Source organism: Crassostrea angulata, chromosome 8 (genome assembly GCF_025612915.1).
Source record: "Crassostrea angulata isolate pt1a10 chromosome 8, ASM2561291v2, whole genome shotgun sequence".
Classification (NCBI taxonomy): domain Eukaryota; kingdom Metazoa; phylum Mollusca; class Bivalvia; order Ostreida; family Ostreidae; genus Magallana; species Magallana angulata.
This window is the reverse complement of record NC_069118.1, coordinates 15,931,698-15,956,694: the sequence shown is the minus strand read 5'-3', so window position 1 is coordinate 15,956,694 and position 24,997 is coordinate 15,931,698. Positions and strand designations below refer to the sequence as shown.

At 32.3% G+C, this 24,997-nt stretch overlaps 2 protein-coding genes across 2 annotated transcripts in view; one reads left to right on the top strand and one right to left on the bottom strand.

Moving 5' to 3' along the window:
- Positions 1–24,997, bottom strand: part of LOC128159408 (uncharacterized) — a 177,067-nt gene that overhangs the window by 7,405 nt on the left and 144,665 nt on the right. The gene's annotated exons all lie outside the window — the stretch shown is intronic.
- Positions 10,910–15,450, top strand: LOC128159413 (uncharacterized). The gene is made up of 4 exons (XM_052822494.1): positions 10,910–11,000; positions 11,212–11,592; positions 12,828–12,896; positions 15,130–15,450. Exons 1-4 carry the CDS (start codon positions 10,955–10,957, stop codon positions 15,360–15,362), a joined length of 729 nt encoding a protein of 242 aa, XP_052678454.1. The 5' UTR covers positions 10,910–10,954; the 3' UTR covers positions 15,363–15,450.

Sequence of the window (24,997 nt, the reverse complement as noted above, 5' to 3'; positions counted from 1 at the left end):
TGGATGTAAAATGTAGGCGGGAAACGGGCGTTAGCGTTCACAGTTCTTTTTTTAAAATACTACCAATAGTAGCGAGCGCAGCTCGCCGGCGCGAAGCGAGCTCTACCGGCAAGGCATGTGTGAATAGAAAATTCGGACTAGTTGCACATTCATTCAACGGATTTTTTTGGCGTCAGTAAATCGGACCAGTAATGCATGTTTTATTCGTCCCAGTAGTTCCCTGTAATCATGGCAATTTTCACCACTACACATCTCACGAAAATCAGCAAAACAATAAAAACAATAACAAATACTAAGCTATACGACAAACAGTCAATGGTACCTCTAAAGTTCACCTCAGTACACTCTCAATCAAAGATAATCGAGTGACGTCACAAAGGTTTACACATTGATCCGATAGATGGCGTCAGTAAATTTTGACCCACAATTCATAGTACCAATGGTTTCCAACCTCACGTTCTCGTGAGAATCAAGTACATAAAAATGTGTAATTTTAAGAACATCAAGCTTTTTAAGTAAATAAAACAGTATACTTTGCGTACTTTTATTTCTCAGGGGAGTTTTAATTTACAAAGTCAGACGACACTTAACCAACGTGAACTTTGACGTCACCATAAGGGGAAATAACTCTAACTAAAGTAATTGTAAATATGCTGAAATTCCTCTCAAAATCTTGCAAAGCTAATTAGAATACATTGTTTGAACACATGCTGTGCTCGCCCAACGGTCGCACCGTAAAACATATTAGTCCTGGATATTCCAAACAACCTCCTAATTTCTGCCCTATTCTTCTCTGTCTTATAAGCTTCTACAACTTTCATTCTCACAGCCACCGGAATTTCCTCTAATTTACGAGGGGGCATTTTCCCGAGCTTTGTTTATAGAAAATTTTGACAGCCGACAAAAATTTTAAACTCTGACGTTATCTAGAAACTATGACGTATTTATGAGAAGAAATTCCAAACCCGACGTGGTTTCTATAAATAGCACGATACAAAAAATAGCCGCGACGAATTTACAATATCAAAGGCATTTTGACGCCAGCGACGAATACTTTTGTCCAATAACTGTATTTAAGGCCATGTTATTATTAAAATATTTTAAAGAAAAAAATTAAACATTTAACAACGAAAAATTAAATGAAAATTGTAGTTTGTATTGTAGACTGATAATATACTAATAATATAAAAATAGGTTTAACACGCATGCAGAATAAACATCATTCAAATATATTATTTGAAAAATAGTGTTTATCTTTTCAAATACAATTATATATTTTGAAAAATTAAATTAATATCTATCTATCTATAAAGATCAGGTTCTTTCTAGTACTTAAGATTTATGAAAACACCAGCTTTCAGAGTCATTATATAAAACCATGTAAATAATTAATTTACGAATACTTCTAATCTGTATAATATAGACATTTTCAATGTTATAGAATATTTATTAAATCATATTTACAGAAACGCAAATTACACAACTGCAAATTGAAAAGAGTCCCAGTAATACCTGTCACTACATCATTAAAACAATTAATTATTCATAGCTACGTATATAAAAACTTGCAATTAGTGTGTTGAATAAAATGCGTGTTTAATGGCCAAGTGGTGATACAAAACTTTTTGCGGTCGATTAATTGATTTCCCAAAGAATCATAAAATGACACATATTTTTTCTTTAAGTATAAGAATTATGAATATTAATTACATTTATCTAAAGTGCTTGATTTTTTTTTCAATTTCTCTTGCAAAGTTCTGAGTATGAGCACATCGAGTATAAACATTTTTTTAAAGCACTACATTTTGTTTACACTTGCATAAGTAGCATTCATTGCATTATGCTGGAAGTAATCATGATTCAAAATATTAACTGAATTTGAATATATACAGTGTTATGTATATTCATTTCTCGATGCTCGTTTCCATAATTTGTGACAAACTAATGGATACAAACACTATTATAAAATATGTACCTAGGTTTAGAAAATCATATTACTACGTACAGGCACCTGTATCTATGCTTTTTGTAGAGGATACTTTCCGTACAAGCACGGGTATAGGCAAAATAATAGTAAAGGACACAATACTCATTTGTATATTTACTTTTGTAGTATAATTTCTTTGATTAAATCAAGTTACACAAAAGTTAAACCACACATGTACATATGCACACGTGCGTGCACGCATGCATGCACACTGAAGCACATACATAGATACACCAAACATAATACATTATGCGATATGAAAGTTTTGAAAAAAAATAACACACATGGATGATTTTTTTTCTGATCGATTGTTGTAAAAGTTATTACATGTAATTGATTAAAAACATTTATATATTCCATTTAATGGGAAAATATTTACACTCATTTTTTAAACTCTGAAAGCAAAGCCAGCAAAAACTAAGTAGTTATATATTTAAATATCGTGGTTCCATGTAACATGATTTGTAAATCTGATAATATACCGGTATTAAATTTTCACAGTTACCAACATCCAAGAGATATCTATTTACGATTGATTAATTTTTATTTCAGAACTTGCTGGATACTGCTTATCGCTTTTTAATTAAAACACTCTTCGTCAGATGTCTTGCTCTACCCAAATGATTCGGAGTTATGATGTTATTAGCTCTAAAATATCACATGGGACATCCAAAACTGCCGAGTGGATAGTAACACAGTCTGAAAATTGTAATCCGACATCAACTAAGGTGGCTATTGGTCGATTATGGTCAGAATATGAAAAGCTTCGTAAGAACAAATCTAAAACTGACGGCAGCAGAAAGTTTAAGGAATTGTTGGAAACAGAGTTTGCTCTACCCACATTATCATAAACAGCAAAGTCCAAATTGCCAGAAGCTACATGTGTGATTAACTCTAGCGGTGATGCTACGTCAACTGCCATATCCATATCAAACTCTGTTTTTATGGAAAACCAGAATCTAATTCAGGAAAAATTACATTAAAGTCCGAGTTATTTGAAACTATATCTAACTTGCAAATGCTGATCATAAAGTCTGAAAACATATGAAGGAAAAACCGAGTTGTACAAGAAAAACTTCTTGTCATCAAACAAAACAGTCAAACGCACTAAACGTAGAGAGGATTACTGGAAAACCATATGTACAAAACTGGAGACAACAACTGACACAACAAAAGAAGATTATCAACAACTTATTTATGAACTGCAGGCTGACAATGATCAACAAAGAACGACAATCACCGAACTGCATTAAAGGAAAAGGATGATCAGAGATCGCTTATCCCATCGAACAGCTACAAGAGAGTCATCCATCTATTTGACAAGAAAGAAAAAGCATTCACCCCAGAACTCTATTTATGTGTGTACTCTCTTCTCGAAAACAATGTTCCTTCAACGCAAATTGGTAAGTATCTCATTTTCATAAGGATAAGGATATAGAACTACCACGGGTACATAATCCTGATTTTCTTTATCATTAAGCAAGACACACATGTACTGGATATACATTTAATTTCTTTCACATTTTTTTAGGACCAACCATAGAAGCATGTTTAAAGCTGGCTGGAAACTGATCGACTTCCATCTCCTTCTACTGTGGCCAATATGAACATTCAACGACTCTGTCTTGTTAAACAACTACAAGATGAACTACCTGAAAAGATAAACACTACTAAACACACTGACGAAACATCCAAAGTTGGCATCAAGTACGGGGGATTTTCTGTTCGTGATGAAGAAGGTAATTACTTTGCTCTAGGACTTCGTGAAATGGCTACAAAATCAGCACAGAACACACTGGATACTTTCAAAGAGATTTTGCAGGATATTGCTGACACCAGAAAAGAAACTCATCCTCAGAGTGCTGGAAACGAGATTTTATGTAACATTCAAAATACTATGAGTGATCGTGCTGCAACTGAGTTAAAGTTCAATGAGCTCTTAAAAAGTTACAGAGAGGAGGTGTTGCCACAGATACGAGCAGATTACAACACCATGGATGATGAAGAGAAAGAAACAGTCAGTAGACTTAACAATTTCTTCTGTGGTCTTCATGGTCTTGTTCATATGGCAAATGCTGCACAGAAAGGATTATATGAAGCAGAGGTAGGGAATTTTGCAGGAAATCCTCCAGTATTTGACAAAACGTTCTCTAAGAGAGATGAATCTGGTTGTTTCCGTTTAATCAAAAGTGCGTACAAAGCTTTTGCTAGAAGAGGGGATGAAAAATGTGGGTGTTATGAAGCCTTCCGAACATACATGCAGCCTTTTCTAACTAAAAATAGAATGAAGTCACTTCCTCTTCAACCTTTCAAAGGCCATATATTCAATATTGTGTTTCAAAATGCTGCCTGTCTATACTTTGTACATCCCCACATTATTTCGTTTCTGGATAAATCAGATACGGAAAACAAAAGACTTTTAAAATCTGTTCTATCGGATCTTCATGTCTCCTTTTATGTTGCTGGACTGAAAGCGTTGGGTTTGATATCAAAGATGGTTACAACGCCCCTGTGGAATCTTCTTGAGAACAGGGACACTGACACACTGACGTGGAAATCATTCTCAGAGTCCTGTTACCATCAATTCGAAAAGTAGAGCTTCATGTCTACAAAGATCATTTGCCAAATGGTAGATATGAATCATTCACAGAGGAACTCCCACAAGCTACCAAGAGTGTGGACAAACACAACTCTTATTCTGAGCGACGTTTTGCCTACATGGACTAAATCCTGAAATCAAAACCAAACATATCAACCCTTGCTATCGAGGCGTACACTCTCTTCTTAATGAACAAAACCTCCACATGGATAATGAGAAACAGTGAAAATACCGAAGTTCTTATTTCAGAAGCAAGGAGATCAGTTATTGATGAAAGGGTTCTATTCAGCCGATGAAGAGCTGAAAAAAGGAGAAAAAACGAAAATCAATGCAGCTGAAAGAACAAATTGATGACATTGTTAACTATGGCTTGTGGAAATCACCCCGAGAGTGCAAACTGAAACTGAAAGAGCTGAATCGTACATCAGACAAATGTAACGCTTTAAAAGCACAACGTCGCTACAAGAAAAATGTTTTAAAGCAGACTGATCTAGACAAAAAAATTTATTCATTTTCTAGAATAGGCAGCAATGGAAAAAGACACCGACTGACTCACATGGAACTTGTGTCTAATCTGCTGAAAGTTCTAAAATATGTTTAAATTGATCACCTGCAAATCATGTATGAAAATATTAATTACATTGATCGCTTTTTTTGTTCATATTTGATTTGTAAAATAATTTATAAAGATTAGTTTGTGCAAAACGCTTACTATTGTTTTACAGATAATGCATTTTTGTGTCTAGTAACTAGTAACTAATTAAAATATGTAAATGGATTTTAATTTGTCCAATTTAATCACAAGCAAAGTTATTGCAATAATTTGAACTGTTTATATCGGAATTACAAATGTTTATTCGTTGACGTTTTGACGTCATTTTTGTCAACGGGACGTTGGCGGAGGAATACGTTTGAATCCGAGGTGCGGAATAATAAAGGGATTTGGATATCCAAAAAAAATCAAAATAGTATGATTAAAGAAAGTGTGCATTACAATCCTATTGTACTTATTTTGATTTTTGATAATAATTTATTTTGTATATATGCCAATAATTAAAATTAATAGTATTCCCAAGAAATGGTCACAAACAATAACATAAGCACTACTTTTTCAGTCTATTTTTAGTAACAATATATGACCAAAACATCCTAAAATGTCATTTTCTTTTAATACTTTCTCCAAGCTTTAAAATGATGTATCACACTTGTGGAAAATATCTGAATATAAAATTTGACTTGTGGATAATGTTTTTCATCTCATAATATATATCAGCACCAAAAAGCAGTTTACCTCTAGTGGATGACCCTGAAATTTTCAGGACCCATATATGAATAATACATTTTAAATTGCAAATTGTGTTCTAAAATGCAGTTCATTTTTGAATCGCCAATAACGAACTGCGTTGCAAAAAGCAATTGCCTTAATTGTTAACTCTATTTGTCAACTTCGCTAGACAAACCATTATATCTTAATTTTATTTACGTGTAGGTTCATCCAGTGACGATCCGTTTGCCACAGGATCTCGTTTTTTATTGATGTTAATTCCTTGAGTAAATGCGGTTCTGAATTGATTTCAATTAGGATGATGCCGATTGAGTTGCAAACAATTATCATCAATTAAAGACACGCAGGTTACATTCAATCCATGATTCCACTGATATCTCACCCATAAACTTCAGAGGGATTTCAAAGTGATATTATTTTCCTGTTATTTTTAATGTTTAGTATGATAAACCTTTAGATTTGGGAATTGAAGCGTACAAAACCCATTTAATTCACTGCGCCAAGTTGACTGATGTTAAAACAACAAAATGGCGATGTCGTACATGTATCTAAGAAAGACATTTTACATCAGTTCAGGTATTCATTATAAAAATCTGCATTTTATGGTTAGGAATTCCTAGGTATCCACATCTGATTTACACCGCTTCTTGAATATAATGTTGCACAGTACTAGTACTCTTGCAGTTTCTCCTTTACTTGATTGGTTATTCTTTATTGTTTATGCCTGTTTGCTATGTATATTTTATATGTAATTTTTTTTATGAGAACTCATGTAAAGTATTTGTTTCAATGTATATTCTAGTCATATTATATTTAAAAAATATATAATACACTAGACAAAATTTCAAACGCACCATTTGAAAATAAAATGATATTTACACCCTAAAAATTTCTTAAGATGTATTAAATGTTTAAATAGATGACCTTAATTATAAGTAAGACATTTTAATGCCTAAACGGATAAATGCATGCAATGTTAACCGAAGCGTAACTGTTCTTTAGAAATGCTCAAATCGTGCTCACACTTCTTTTGGAAAAATAAATCCCTAATTTCTTTTTTGCGATCTTATTATTGATGCATGCATTACTAAAATCTCACAAAAAAACCGACGGGGTATGGCGCGTTTGACCACAGAGAAGAGCGTGGCAGGGCAGTTGGTATGGTCTCCGCTGGGTGCTCCTTAAAATAGGTTAGAATAAAATGTTAATAATTTAACGATTACCGGTGATATTGGCTAAAACATGATGCAGCATGCTATCAAATAAAAACAGTGTCTGTTTAGGTAGCCATAGTGTTTAAAAGGCACCACACGTCAATTGCAAGGTTGTACCGAAAATTTGTACAAACAGGAAGTGGGAGGGACCGAGCAAGAATTCCAAAGTGCCGAGTAAATACTAGGCGACAAGACATACACATCGCATTTATCCGAGCAGATGGAGGCCACACCCTATATTGATATCTGAATCACATGATGGAGGGTGGGGGTACCATTGTTTCATAAACAGTACTCAAAGCAGCTGGTCAATAAGTTTGCAACAAATGATGTTTCATTTTCTGTATTATAATAAATTGTTAAAGTAGTATACTAATCAATCTTTGTTGCGTTCAGATCTAAAATAATCAAAGAAATAGTAAGTGGTGCGTTAGCAATTTTGCCTAGTGTATGTGTTGGCTTTGTTGTTTGAGGTATGTTTTGTCTGTGATCATTATCAAGAGATACACTGAAAATTGCTACAGCTTTTGTCATTCACGGGAAAATCGATCCATAAAATTTATATTTGTTATTTCGAGTCCACGTAATTATTTCAAAGAAACAAGGAAATTGGTTCAAGTAAAATAAACACGAATGCTTATGTAGATTAACATAGAAATACAAGTCAAATTTTGTTTCATGGAGTTTAAATAAGCGAACACTTTTAAGCGTCTGCAATGACAAACTTTTTTGCCTAGAATTACATGTTCCATAAGAACTGAAAGAATATTCATTTTAATGAAAATGAATTATGGAAGCTATTTTTGTAAATATTGTAGTAGAAATTTGATAGAAAAACTCCATATTTTTCTAAGCGTTTTCAAAGCTTACAAACATTGTAAATTGACCATGTATTTTAATATTACGTGTTAAAGGTTAGCAAAAGAAATACACGAGCGTTGTTGAAATGCATTACAATAACTATGAATTTGTTATCATAAACAGACATAACGTACAATGTAGAGATACATGAGTAGCAACATGAACGTTAATTATAGGCATGCATTAAAGAGAAAATTTAATAAATAATTATAGATTATGGAGTTATGGACATTGACTTATCAGGAGATAACTTTATCTATCTATCCATCTATCCATCTATCTATCTATTAGGTGAAACAACAACCGGAAGCTAGGTCTTTATTGCCATAACGACCGAGATGTCTCTGTCCAGCCAGCTAGTCAAGGGCCCGTATTCCCTTCAAATCTAAAATCGTGTATTCCCCATTTTCGGTTTTTTTTATTAAGACGAGTGTCTAAAACAACATTAGAAAATCATTAAATAATTTAAAGCTTCATATTGCATATCGGAATTTTTTTTTTACATTACGTTTAGAATTGGAAAAAAGCGCCAAGCAGTATCGATAATATGTTTTAACGAATCGGGAGGTAATCCAAGCAACAGTTATATGTATTTAGAACTTATTTAATAACAATCAAGTTTAACTTATAAAGAACAGAGAGGAAAGGAACAGGAGACAACCACTTAAAAAACTGTTTCGGTAATATAATGAAGGGATAAGCACGCTTTTGAATGATTTCAATGAAATCGAATTCGTTAAAATAGTTTTAATTATTATAATCTAGACAGTACGACGCATCTTATCAAAAAGCCGACTTGAACAAAAGTTATCCGATCGGGTTTGGTGATTTTGTACATAAATGTATAAACTTTCAAAATATTACAAAGTTCTCAATGAAAAAAAATCAAATTATTTTATTAAAATTAAAAATTACGTATAACTCATACATATTTACATCGCAACTTGTTACGGGGTTCAGCCTTCTATACTATTACGCATGCTGTAAACAAAACACATGCAGGGCTCGCGAAGATTCTCCTGGACATGTTTGTTTTCTACTTTTCCCAGGGAGAAATTATTCAAAGTTTTTAAAATAACCACAATTATTATTTTGTAAGCATGTATTTTGCGTGTTTATCATAGGAGCCGCTACAACCTAAATTCATTTTTGTAAGCGAAGCCCCTTTAGGGATTATTTGACATATTTACGTCTGTTCATTTTAAAATGAACCGAAATTGGAAAACAATTAATAAATTATCGAGAAAGTAATGATGTGTTCCGTTTAGAGAGGAGTGTTCCTTAAACCTCGTATGGCATGATGACTGTAGTTGGACGAAGATCTTGTAGTTTTCATCACGTGTCAATTACTGTCAAAGTCCACGTGATACAAATAAACTACATAAGATTATTCCGGTTTGTACGACCTTTCAATTTCCAGAAGCTCATAATTACGTTTATAAGGTATGTGAAAGGGATTTACATGTATATAAAGAATATTTAATCGGACGATGGCTTAAAATTATATAAATATAAGTAATAAGGAATCATTCTTTGAATATTATGAGGTGATAATTTCGGTCGGGGCGTGATCAATGATAGATTTGATCACGCCACGACCGACATTATCACCTCATAATATTCAAATAATGATTCCTTATTACTTATATCAATATAATTTTAAGCCATCGTCCGATTAAATATTTAGATATATTTACATTATCCAGTGTCTTTGCCTGTGATAACACTACGTATCGATTTTGTAATATATAACTCATAATACAAATGACGCCAAATTGAGGCGCTAGCGGGGTTTGTTTATTTATATTTAAATATTTAATCGTACGATGGCCTAAAATTATATAAATATAAGTAATAAGGAATCATTCTTTGAATATTATGAGGTGATAATTTCGGTCGGGGCGTGATCATAAAGCCATTCGGGCTTTATTGGATTTGATCACGCCCCGACCAAAATTATCACCTCATAATACTCAAAGAATGATTCCATTTTTCCTTATATAAATAAGCAAACCGCGCTGGGGCCTCAATTTGGCGTCATTTGTATTATGAGTTATATAGTTCAAAATCGATACGTAGTGTTATCACAGGCAAAGACACTGGAAAATGTAAATATATGTATTTCAAGTATTACAGTCAACGTTATTTCTTATTTCCTAACGATATAATGGTTAAAGTTATTCACGCATGTGTTTTCAGCTGTACTGATTCTTTAAGGAAAACTTGCGGGATTAATTTTTTAATTATTTCATTATGATTAAATATTGTCAGTATAATGTTCTTACCATCACTATTACTGGAACATACTGAATAGAAAAAAAATATCATATGATAAAATGTCCTTATTGATGGGCATAAAGAATATTTCAAGGTAATAAGAACCCAATTGAATTTTTAAAAAGATCAAAATACATTTATTTATCATACATTGCATGTGTCTAAAAGTCTTAAACTCTGAGAAATAATTAACAAACGATACACTTCAAATCAAAATTGTTTTGTAAATATTGCTTTGATCACTCTATAGGGAAATAAATTCTGGAGAATCGCGGAATGATTTCCTTATATTTTTTTATCATATAAATTCATCGGCACTATCCAATTTTACCTGGCATTGATATCACCTTCTAGTGAGTTTCTATTGATATCTTATTTTAGCGATAACTATTTATAATCAATTTAAATATTTTTTAGATTTCATTGTTCAGACTATAAACCACTTTTTGGTAATGAAAAGTACCATACATTTTACCTTTGCAATTTGGAAAGGTTCCCTAATCTTTATTCATAGATCACAGAGATCGATATATATAGTCATTCAAAAAAAGGTCATCATGTGCAATTCCATTGTAATTCCATCAAAAACAAAACATACAGAAAGATAAATTAGTGATATCATGTTTAAAAAATAATATCATTTTATAAGATACGATTTCTTTTCGTATTTTTTAATTTAGTTTCCAGGCGTTGTATTTCATGAACATTTACCAATCGGCGAACAGATTGGTATGGCTATTGTTTTTATATTCGTGTGGAATTTGATCGCTAGAACTGGTTTGTAATATCTTATAAGACACTTGTTAAAAACATAACAGTCTTATGGTTGTTCGATTTTTAATTTCTCGAAAAAAAAAACCCTGAAATACTGAATTGTTTGAAATATACGTTGTTGTTTTTTCTTTTTTTTTTTACATTCTAATCATTCGATACTTTCTTGATCTCTAGATAAAAACTCATTCTGAAAACCTTGTATTTGTACTTTCAGTAATTGGTTCCATATCAATAAAGGTTGAGTCTGCATTGATTGAATATGGAAAATCAGGTGTAAATATCAGCTGTATCGTTAATGGTACCAATATCATTGGTATTTCAAGCATTCAGCTGAAGAGGTCCGAAAGCAACGTTGTATCAGTAACGAAAGTCGCATCATCATTCTGGCAAGATAAAGAGTTAGAAAAGAAAACCGGGGTAACAGTCAATGCGTCAATTAGCAATGTCATGTCATCGTATCTGCATTTGGAGATTCCGAGTTCAGCGGTCAGATACCCAGAGGAAATGGGATCATATCAATGTATTCTCAGCGTCGTAAATTCAAATGGTGGAGTAGATCGATGCGATTCCCAGTCCATAATGCTGAACATAACAAGTATAAAAAACTATGATAACTTTCAACTTAGATAACTTTGCTCTTGCTCTTTGTGATCATCCTGATCTTCATTTTAGACGAAAATTAATTTTAAAAAACCTTAATGCCAAAACAAAAACCCTGTAAATTGTTGCCCTTTGATATTTTATCTTTATGGGTTAATATTTAATTTTTATTTTAAAAATGTATCGCAGAACGCAATTGCAATTTTTCAATGTTAATTAAAGCGTTAAACATGTTGTCACCTCATTTCTAAACCTACTTCCACTTTTGTTTTTGCGTTTCCTGAACACCTACATGTACTGACGAATACTTGTGACCAGGAAAGGTCGTAACCATGTAATATTTGTGTTCTTTTAGAAAACTTTAAAATATAAACAAACTTGCATGCTGGATAACTCGAAAATATAAATTTCTCAAGGGTACGTGTTCTGCAGGAGGTTATGAGTTCTCCAGAATACACTTAACGACCTTCGATGCATGTACACTGGAAGGGCAGAACTTCCATTATTTGAGGGTGGGCGACCAGTCAAGCCTGAAGTGTAACGAGGTTTATGTCCATCTTTGGGCTACAGGAGCTGAAGTGGGGAAAAATTATTTGAAATTTAAAAGAAATAGTGGCACCCATGCAAGTCATATCTGTAATACGATCAGTGTTATCTTACTTTCGTCAAAACTTTTTTTGAGGGTATATATCGTTATTTGCCACTGTGTATTTCAGAGTTCATTGTTATAATTCACAAGTTGTTAGAGGTTAAAACAATACGATGAAGAAATTCAGCGATATATTTAAATAAATATAACTATCTTTTGTCCATATTTATTGACTACCTCTTATAAAAGAGGTATGTACTACGTAGCACTTCTACACTAAAACAAGCACTTTTCCTTCCAGTGACCTTGAACTTGCCAAAATGACCTTGCGTCAAAATCATGAAACACTCTCAGGTCATAAGCAATTCTTCTCGGAAGCAAGAACTTTCAATGTTTCTCCATAAGAAAGATATGGACCGGACACGATTGCATAGAGACAGACAGACAAACAAGATGATTCCTATATACCCCTCTAACCCAACAACAACTTTGTTTTCGGGGGCAATAAATAATGAACAAATCAAATTCCGTATTGTATTTTAATAAACTTCGTAACATGCATGTACTTGAACACTTTCTTCCAGGCTTTGTGTTTTTTAGTTCTTTCAGAATTTAGAATGTTTGTTGTTGTCTTTTCGAAGGGTTACCGGATAGGACAACCAAACTATTCTCAACAAACCATTACAGTACTAAAGTATCAATTCAAAAAGGTATCATTATAGTTCTTTAAAGCCCTAATGAAATATGATTAGGAATATTTTTGTCCTATCGATATCGCCATTCCCTGTATCTTTAATAAAGAATACAGAATTTTATAATAAAACAAATTCTGTGAAAGTGTTCCAGTTGATGGGCGCGAAGACTGTTTTTGGAGAGAAAAAAACATATATCAAGTTATATTAATCAGCACTTTATTATTATTATATGTTTGATCAATACATATGACCCCTTTCAATAGCAGTTATGAATCGCAAACATCATAAATGTATAAGATCTCCAAAAGTCCAATTTTTTTTTTATTTTACAACACGATAAATGATTAAAATGTGTTTCGTGTTTTTTTTTTGTAATTATACTTCTATTTAAGATTTAGATTTTCAATTTATCATGGTATTAGTAAACACATTTTTGAAAACAAAGATTATATTTCCTTATAATTTTGTATGACAATAAATATACAATGTAACATAAATACATTGGCACTATTAAAACTTGTCCTTGTATTTGAACATCCTAGTTAAAAGTTTATATTCAACTATTATATTTATACCTAATTGACAAAAAGGAATGCTTAGAAGCGCATGAATATAGGAATTTTATTTGAAAACTTTAGCTTGGTTTAGAATTTAACAACTCAATTGCATTTTATTTAGTTGTTTATCGCTTACTTTTGTATTTGCATCGATCGAAAGAGACTGTGATGTACCTCGTTTTTTTTAACTGCATAATTTTTCTGATCGTCATGTTATTCTACACACAAGACTAGTACATTGTTGTTAAATAATGCATATTAGTATTAATAAGTAGAACACTTTTAATTATTTTGCCCTATACAACTTTAAGGTTCATTAAAATTATAGTTACTTCACGAAGGACACGTTGTGACGTACTTTCTCAAAACTAAACAACTTTAAAATTTAATTTAATTTTTTCCTGTAACACTTTTGATATTTAACTGTGCAGCGCAATAGGTTTAATGTTAGCAACTAATTTGAATTATGAGTTGAACAAATAATGAGTTCGTAACTATCTTGGAGTTTTACAAAAAAAAAAAAAAATTATTTGTCAAATATTGTACAATAAAAAAAACCTGGTGATTACATTCCGATTTAGATGTACTTTTATAAACATATCTCTAGATGTCCTCTTCTACCAATAAGAGATAGGGAGTAATTGACGTTTATGGAGATTTTCAGTTGTAGTGGAAAATACGGGTTATCTAAAAATACCATGCACATGTTTTTAGGAATTTCTATACAGTAATTAAATGATGATTTAAAGAAAATCATTTTTACTTAAGGATTGCATATAGTGGGACTTTTATTTCTTTTAAGCCTGTCACGTGTCACGTGCAATTATCCAATGAATCCATTATCTACAATTTAATGATTTTACTGTTGAATTAAAAGAAAATATATGTTATGGAAAAAAAATCTCAAGTGAAGTATGCCCGGAATATTTGGAAGTTAGTCGACATCAGTGGGTCAAACAAGTTTTGCTCATGATAAAAACAATTGTTGCTTTAAATGATATTTTACACCTAGGCATTTTAGTTGAAATAAAGTATATTAAAAATTAATATACTTGCCCAATACTTTTCATTTTAAAATGTTCAAATCGCTAAATATTAAACTATTAGCAGTTTACAGATACACTTTAAACTTGTGTGGTGAACCATGCAATCTAGCTTAGGTCGAATATCAAGGTTTTGAGATGGGTAAAAAAAAGTAAACAAGGAGATGCTATGAGAAGGGGGTGTCCGCCAATCATTACATGTGTTACTCTGTTACCGTTGGGGTATACAAATTAGAAATAAAGATATCGGATGCTAAAATCAATATCCTACTTTTTGGTCTTCTAATAGATGGATAAATTGGGTTGTTTTATAGTAAATAAGCTTACTGTATGAAACATGCGCCTGTGTTATATGAAGGTGGCAATGTGCTGGAAAAACATAACGAGGAAAATGTATTATTTTGGGAATTTTCTTCCTTCACACTTGAATGAAACAAACAAAACCCATGTATTTGTTACAAAATCATGGTGTATACATTACGTGTATTTCTAAAACTCAATTACAGTTAAAACTATCATTTAGTGTTACCTCGCATAACATAAAATTTCTCCTTATCTACAATAAAATAAAAATATTGTCAAAATCACAAAGTGGATTAAGAATCATGGGACATATAATTTTTACATTTTGTTTTTGTTTCATTCCAAGCTATCTAGAATTCAGCACAGAATCACAAAAGAATAACTTATCACTTCAAAATGAAAGTGAATCATTTCTAATTCTTTACAGAAAAATAATGATTCCTGTAGCAACATTTATTTCATGCATTTTTGCTTTACTAATTGTTCGTGAGCTTTGTTTACATTATGTTGTAACAAAGGCTACAGCGACAAATGAACGAACAGAGAAAAAGTATACCAATGGAGTTTACATTGTTTGAAGAAATGACAAAAACAACTGGACAATTTCTTAATTAGTCTTCGATTAATATAAAAATGCTTAACATTATAGATTACCTACAAGCTGTATTTACCAAACATTAAGCCAGACATTTTATCTCAAAATGCAAAGTTTCTATGTAGATTAATTGATACTTTTTTTTCATAAAAAGTAAATTGAAATGTTCTTTTTAATCTGGAAAGAATATCTCTCGCTGTAGCAATTTGCAACATTGACTACATGTGACTACTTCAGCAAGAATAATAACATGCGTGACTACATGCTGTTATAGTAAGACTTAATTACAATGTATAAGCTATACTTTGACATTGATCTAATTTAACCTTAAACGTTAAACTCATTTCTCCCAAATTCGTATTCGTATTAAGTGTTGTAATTTATAATGTTGTTACCAAAAGGTCTTACCATTTTAATGTTTACACTTAAAGGTATTTGAGTTGAAGTTTGCATACATCATTTTTAAAATAAAGAATCTGGAGAGCCATGTAAAAGATTAAGAATGCGTAAGTGTTCGTCGTTTTAATTATTCTCATTTGAGAAGTGGACAGGCATATCTTATATCCCCTTCTCTTCGCAAGCCCTCATATTTTGATTCTGTTAAACGTGCAAATGTCGGAACCAAATACGGTTTACGCTTCGACCGATGTTTCGACTCCAGTTTCCCTGAATTTTCGTAACAGACCTATTATTTCTACATTTTAAACATTATTGCATCCATATATCATAAAAAAACAACACTAACCCGCTGTTAAATCATTTTCTCAACTTCTACATCCCGGGTTTAAATTTTGTGTATCTCATTGTTTATCTAGGTCAGCGCAGTTTAAATGTTTATGTTTTGGATAAAAATTGGAAACTTATTTAAGACAATAAAGTCGAAAACGTAACTGGATCCACTTAATCTTACAATGTACAAACAAGTACTGAGTCACAAAACTACAAAGTGGTATTTCTTCCCTTTTAACAATCTCTTATGGTGACAAATTTTGCTCTACATCTGTTTTTAAACGTTAAAACGAATATTGATTAAAATAGCATACAAGAAAGATTAAAATAAAGAGTTTTCATTGTTATATGTGACAAAGTTACTTATTTTATCGCATGAATTTTGTTAATTTGTCTTAAATTGTAAAACCATTCTATATACCTCTGTAAATTATAAGCAAAATACCTTTAATCTAAAGTCTACAATCGGAACAATATTTTCCGTTTTTCCGACTCTAAATTTTCTACTTTTTAGACCACCTATAGTGAGTGATACTGAGTGAGCTCATAATTTAAACCCGGAATGTAGAAGTTGAGAAAATGATATGACAGCGGGTTAGTGGTGATTTGTTTGTGATATATGGATGTATTCATGTTAAAAATGTAGAAATAGAAGGTACACTGTATGTTACGAAAATTCAGGGAAACTGGAGTCGAAACATCGGTCGAAGTGTAAACCGTCCTTGGTTCCGACATTTACACGTTTTCCAGAATCAAAATATGAGGGCTCGCGAAGAGAAGTGGATGTAGGCTATACCTGTCCACTTCTCAAAAGAGAATAAGTTTTAATATAACATAACTAACGTCAATTTAAAAATTATAGTTATGAGCGGCATGGTTTTAGATTTTGAATATCGAGGTCGGAATGTATTATTTGTTCATGCGGTAGCGTAACAGTCTTAGCTCTATTATTAGAACAATGTGGACTGCAGTGAATAGGATGATTATAATGCTGTGTATTTATATATATAATGTAATATGTTATATTTGTAATAAAAGAAGCGCCGCTACCTACTTGTTGCTTTTTTATTCAGCAGTTTGTTTGTTGTTTTTGTTTTTTTTAGTATATTCGGTCAAGAAGAAGTGAGGAAGAATATAAAACAACTTAATTATATGTCTCCAACAGTACATTGATGATGATTAGTAGGCTTTTTAAAACCAATTTTGACAAGTGAAAAGCTGTCGATGAGAGAGCAAACCGGGTTTTCTTATAATTATGTGAACTGTATCCATAATCCATAATCCATGCCAACCCTGAATTGATAAACACTACCTACCGTATCCAGTGCAATAGTGTACCCTATATGAAAGTTCAAAAGCTAGAATTTTTTTCACAAATCATCAGAAAACAAAATCCTAGCAATATGCACACCTCTGATGTATGTACAATTGATATGCACTAGGAGGAGTTATCCGTACAATGAGGGTATCCCTTTGGCAGCCGCCCGCCCGACTTTTTTGACTATTTTAATAACAAGATTTTTCCGTTGGAAAACCCGGTTAAAAATGCACTGGTTTTTCAGGTACATCTTTGAATTAATCGAAAGTACCAAATATTTCACTCTTCTTTTTAGTCAATTATAAAAATATATGCCCATTATCGACGGTACTATAAAAACCATCAACTACATTTTGTTGGATTTGTAACAGTATGCAATTTTGACTCTGGGTTCGATAAAAAGGTTGATTGAAGATTTGTAGTTTTTCACGCTATAAACACACTACTACGGTAAAATTTTACCATTCGTAAACAGCTTAAGCTGACTCAAAAGTCTTTACTAAAAATCAAGAAGTAAAATTAATGTTAAACATTTTATTTATTTTACTATAATAATTTGAAAAAGACAAACTTGATCTGAGAACTTTTTAAAAATAAGAAATTTTAAAATCAAGACTCAAGATACATGAACTACACAGCAGATTATAATATAACATGTTTTTTATTTCGAAGTCCAAGTTATTATTTCAAGTCTTCGAAAGACAAAGTGGAATATAAATTTTGCATTTGATGTGCTTTTGGTCTCATTTTATTTATATCTTTAAAAATAAACTCAATATCTTTGCATGATTGTACATCCAAGAATAGTCAGAATTATCAGCAGTATACTTCCCCTGGACAGCTTACGACCTGTAACAAATACAGAAAGATATTTTTCAATGTTAGAGGAAAAAATTTGTTTATGTGTTGATGCTCAGTTCACTATACATATTCAATAATTCGCATAGACTGACGGAATTTGTTGTAGATTTACTCACAGCTTCCCTTTCATATTATTTATAATGTTTTCAATATTCATTAATAATCGTCGATGTCCGATAATAATTCATAAGTACAGTCAATTAACATATATTGCATCAGATGTGTAGAATTATGGGGAAAAAGCTTTTATTTTGGATATGCATAAAATGTCTACATCCGTTCTGGGATTGAATGACACGAATTCGTATTTCCTTCCTGCTTTGACACTTGTTAACAAGATGTAGAAACGATAGTAATTGGAAAACAAAATTTTTAGATAGAGATTAATGCAAGGCTGTACAATGCACATTTGACAATATTTCCCCGTTTATCCTTAAAAAAAACCCTTGCACTAATTAGTACTTAAAACTAAAATGAGTGGACAAATTAAAAAAATCGTGATTTAACTTGTCCAACTTTCAATGGTTTCTGTGATTAATTCATTTGTTAAAGTGCATGACTAAAATTCACACGTTTTTATTTTAATCTCTAATATGTAGAATAGTGCGCCTTCTACTTTATTACTGTCATCTAAATAATAGTTTTAGCAAAGTTCATTATACAATATTTTCATACCCACCCTAGAGCCTGAACCTTTGAGGATGTTACAACTTATAGATAAAGCATAACATGTAAAAAGAGGCCAATTGGCCTTAACGGTCACCTGAGTAGCATATAACCCATACACAAAGTTGTCGAGGAGTCTCATATATTTATTTAATTGGGTTTCATTCTGGAGTAAAACATAATTATGAAGTCAGTTTTTCATACAGAGAATAGAGAAGAAGATTTTAAAACATTATATGCATTAACACTATATTGCCATATTGCCACCCTCCCCCACCCCCCCCCCACCCCCATGTTCTGAACCCCTGACTCAGGGGTCATGCATTTCACAATTTATGTAGAGGAGTTAGTGGACATCATAACCATGTATGCAGTTTTTGCCCATATGTTTGGGAGTAAAAAAGAATATTTTTAAAGAGTTTATACATTTTTACTATATGGCTATATTGGCCCTACCCTAGAGCCTGAACCTCTGACACAGGGTCATGAACTTCACAATTTTGGTAGAGGGCTTCATGGACATCATAATCATGCATTTAGTTTTTAAAAAATATATATGGGAGTAGAGAAGAAGATTTTCTTGGACTTAATACATTTTTACTATATGGCCATATTGGCCCCACCCTAGAGCCAGAACCCCTAACCCAGGGGCCATGAATTTCACAAATGTGGTGGAGGTTTTCATGGAAATCATAATGCAACAAGTTTTTTCCTCACATCTGTGGGAGTAGAGAAGAAGATTTGCCCTTTTTTTTGCATATTTGGCCCCACTTGTGGTGCCCCGGGGGTGGTAGAGCCACGATTTTCATAATTTAGATTACTCTTACCATAGAGATGCCTCACAATTAAAATGGTAACAATTTGCCCTGTAGTTTCTAAGAAAAAGTTAAAAGTGTAAAATTGTTAACGCACGACGAACGTCGCATGACGCACGACGACGAACTGAGTTTACTCAGGCGACCTAAAAATGTTTCACAATATCCCTATTTTACCCTCTAAAAACCAGATAACTTGTTCTACAGTGTCTATCTAACTTTTGCTGCAAATATTCTATGAAAGCATCGGAAAATAATATACTGAAATAACTGATAAACGGTCACATTTCTATTAACGCATTTTTAACTTTAAACCGTATGTTTAGAAATCAAAGTAAAAAAAAAACCTTACAAGTTCTTTTAAAAACTATATTCAACATTTGAATTCGTAATAGCATGTTGCATACTGATTCGACTAATGATCAACAAAAACGTTTTACTTATTATGCTGTCAGTCAAAAAAGAAAACAATTCACGTATTACTACATACATGTACAAACATACCGAACATCAATAACGCAACAAAGCCAATTCGGCAAAGCATGGAACGTTCTTCAGTGCAGAGTACATGTAATTTAGATAGATAAACTAGATGTTTGCGGCATGGTATTTAATATTGTGCACTGTATGATATGGTATTATATTGTACGCTAAACAATATGGTATTAATTATGTACACTGGCAGCAAGATTACACTTTGATATGCCGTTTTACCTGAGGATGAGGACGGAGTAGATACAGGTGTTGCTGCAATTACAATAATATTGCTGTTTTAACTTTTAACTAGGATATTATATTCAGTGTTGGCCAATACATTAAACCTAAACTTCTCCAAGAAATTCTTTCATTTTTTTTGTTTGTCAGTTTTTTTTTCAAAAAATCTTTTGGGTATGATTTTTTAACGTGCCGCTAGAATATGCAAAGGAAAGGGAAAAGGGAGATTACTCTTTTATTGAATAAACTGCGCGGAATGTTCAGACCAAATCTCCATGTTGTCACTGGTGTTATTTCCTTACCTGGGTTTGTTGAGCTTGGAACTGTTATTGTCGACAAATCAGGAGCTGCAAAACAAATAAATACAACAAAATAAGAAAGAGAGAGAGAGAGAGAGAGAGAGAGAGAGAGAGAGAGAGAGAGAGAGAGAGAGAGAGAGAGAGAATGAGAGAGAGAGAGATGTAAGACAGGAAAATGGCACAGAATATCTCCTACCTTAAGTGGTATCAATATATCTTACAGAATATGAATAAAACTAAAAACACTCAACACCAATATTCATTATACAATCCATATTATTGGTTTCGAGTGAATTTTACTAAGCCAAGACTCTTATTTGTAATATTAAGAAACACTGACTCCGAATCTTCGGTTACCGGAGTGTTCATCAGATCTAACCCTGACATGGTGCAATGGTAAGTACCTTCATCATCAGGGTAAACGACCGAGGAACTCGGAATGTAAAGATGAAGGTGTGCCTTGCTGACATCACTGAAGGATCCATTGGCTGTGACGCCATTACGGTTCTGCATGGATGTGTCTTACCATGAAATGCCTTCGTTTGGGGTTGTAGTTATGGATACAACTGTAGAATCAGACTTTTTAAGGGAGATAGCAAACCCCGTACTAAGCAAATATCTGTTCGTCACCACACAAGAAATGCTGATGTCTGTTGACCCATACTCACTGTGGTGTTCGCAATTTCGATTTGAAAAACTTGCGCAGAGACTAAAGATTAAAAAACCGTAAAATGGTTGAAGCAATTCTCTGTAATTCAGTTCCAATAAAATTTTCGACTTATTCTGACATTTTCAGATATCAACAATGTAAAAATAACCTAGACGGATACCTCGGTAAATGGGCAATTCCTTTTTGTAAGTCACCTTGCAAAGAAAGGACTAAGTGCGGTTTTATGCAATTTTTTGCCCCCCAAAATCAAAGTTTCAGAGAGAGCTTTAAAATAAGGTGAAAGATAGTTAAAATCATATTGGAAATAAAGGTGTTAAAGGTTATCACCACAGTGACGTCATAATGTAGAAATGACGTCATGAATTTTGCATTATTTTGATAAATTGATGTTTTGTAGCAAAATATGGGTGTTTTCCGATGGTTTTTCGACTGGGAAATATCGAGCGCAGGCTTGCTCAAGTACCATTTTTTAGTATGATATGTATAACTATCTGAAGAAAAACATATGTTAAAATCGTACTTGAGCAGACCTGCGCTCTATACTTCCGAATGCAAAATATAGAGCAAAAATGAGAATATCTTCATTTGTTTGCAAATTTGCGGGAATTAGGTCATTTAAGTGACGTCATAGATAAACAGCGAGAGAGCAATGATGACTAAAATCAAGATTAAAGTTATAGGCATCCTCTTTACAATGATTTGTGAAGATTTCACTTTTATACGATACTATTTAAAAATTGGTTGAAATCGGGGGCAGATATTTGACCATACCGCACATAGTCCTTTAGAAATTTTAAACTGATTACTTATTTGGACTACCCTTATTTGAGAATGTTTAAATATATACTGTTACAGTATTGTTTGTTTAATAGGGATGGTACCATTCCTTTTTTGAGAGAGATTTGAGGCCTTAAACTACTAGAAATACTCCTCACGTTTACCTCAATTACTGGAAAATCCCCAGTTAAGAACTCTATAATGATTTAAGAGATGAGGAATTGATAAAAATCGTTGGTTTGATTCAATGAACCCTCTGTCTATCAGGGATAGTAAGTCAATTTTTTTTTTTTGCAAATAGCGCTTTTAAAACATAAACTTTAAATTCTATTTTGTTTTTCTCATGAAGTGAAATGCAAAATTTGACAAATTATCAACTTTGCACAAAAGTACAAATGTATACTTGTATTGAATATATTCTTATATCCTAAAAAGTCAAAAAGATTGCGCATTATTAATTTCTTAACAGTTTCAATGAAACCCTCTGGATTTAACTATAAAATATTAAGTATGAAACTGATCGAATGACATGCAGCAAAGACAAATGAACACCATATCTGACGTTGTATGCATTGTGTGAAAAAAAACATTGTTTTACGTACATATGAGTATTATGTGCTGGTAATGACGTGTTAAGTAATGAGCAATTACACCACATGTTTTACATCATATGCAATATTGCATCATGTGCAGAAAAAGAGATGTTAGTGTGTCGTAATAATAATTTTTAAAATATAAGGTTTACAGGAGATACATTATAATGAAATAAAAAAAACATTAATATTGAAGCATAATAACATCAAAAATGTTCAATGGACCAACGTTGCCAGGTTTGTCATCAATATGTCAAAATATATTAATATCAGAATTCATGTCGATCTGTGAAAATTATTAAGAAAGAAAGTCAAAATGTAGATATATCATTTACTTTCATTGATTTTTAACTGCTCCTTAAATGATATTAAATATTATTACAGCTTTTTTTAATTTTCAAGGCTGTTGTACGTAGTTTTGGGATAGTTAAATCAACAGAAATACACGTAAGATAGCGGAACATTACCTGGCAAGATTGGAAATATAAGGCTTACGTCAATTTTACCTGTTGCAGTCAAAACATTTGAAATGACGGTGAAAATTGACGCGGACGTCTGAGAAAAAATATTGTGATTCAAAAAGGGCCTAAACTAACTTGCCGGTTTTAAAAGTAGAAAGAAAATGATAAACAAAATTGAATGAAAAACAGCAAATGCCTCTGAACACTGTTTGAGGCTAGAGTTCTAGGCACAATGTGCATTTGAGTCATTACATTTTATATGCATCATGTGTAAGTAATTACGTGTTAAGAAATGAGCAATAACATCATTTGCTTTACTGCACTGGGTGCAGAAAACAATGTTTATGTATCTTAATAATTATTTCCAATATCAATTGAATGAATGTAAAAACAATGTATGTTTATACATACTAACACAACATTTACACTGAAATACAAAGAGATATTGCAGCAACAGTCCAAGAGTAAAAAATCGTTTAATAAAATCATCTATGAAAGAGTCTAATTATTAGTCATTAACATTTCTATAAGGGAAACATATTTAGACACAAAAATGTAGGCATGTGCAACGTATTATAAGGTAACCCATGTAATACCGATTAAGCAATGCGAAGAAACGGGACTCAAATAGCATTAAGGTAGCTTTATTTTTTTTTAAAATGAAGAGTTTGTAAACAGAATTCACTGAAGTGCTAAAAATCTAAAAATACTCACACCCCCCCCCCCCCCACACACACAAATCAAATAAATAAATAAATAAGAAACGAGCAACGAGTTCGATATGTATCAAACAGGAGTAACTATAATTCAATAATTTGGTTAAAAATGAAGAAGATGTTAAAAGTTGTATTAACACAAAACCCCTCACAAAACATTTCAGCTTTAGTCTTAAGTATCAGCATTTTAAACACACATTTACTTGTTTCCGTTTTACATGGAAGTTGCACTCCATAACGTAATGATAACATTGTGTTATGAGTTGTTAGTACTTTATCGCATACCCAAGATAGAATCCTGTTCCTAAGAGCAGGAAACAAAGTTGAATAAATGTGAAGTAGCGTAACAGTTTTCTAAAGAGTGTATTTTTTGCACATGTGCAGTGATATAAAAGTGAGACACAGAGAAATGTTCCACAGTATTCAAGGGTTTTGAAAATATGTGCCTAGATTTCAGTATGTCTTTAGTTTTTCATTGGATATTCCTAAATAGAGCAGAAATTGTAATATTTTGTGAAAATTTCTGTCTACAAATCTTTCGGGTTCAAATTTCAACACAGAAATGTATAAAGAGAGTGTTAAAAAATAAAATGCTAATTTTTTCAGATTACTACGCAAGCATTATCAGATAGCCTAGAATTTTAAATTGTTTAAAGTGTGAGTCCATTGGGCGAATTTTATGGACCTAAAGGGGGTAAAAATATATGACGAAAAGGATATAACAACATTTTTTTTGAAGAATTCCAACGCTACATTTGTAATTATATTCTATAGAAGCATTCTCAGATAACGTATAAAAATTTTTCAAACCGTAACATTCCGGCCAATACTTGAACATCGGAGGGCGGGGGGGAGGGGGGGGGGTTAATTCAACTAATGTGCTAAAAATTATTTTCCTCTAGAAATAAAACATCAAATTTTGCGGTATAATTGAGGAAACAAAATATTTTTATATCCTAATATCAAGGTCAAAGTGACCTACTTTATTTACCTCGCATG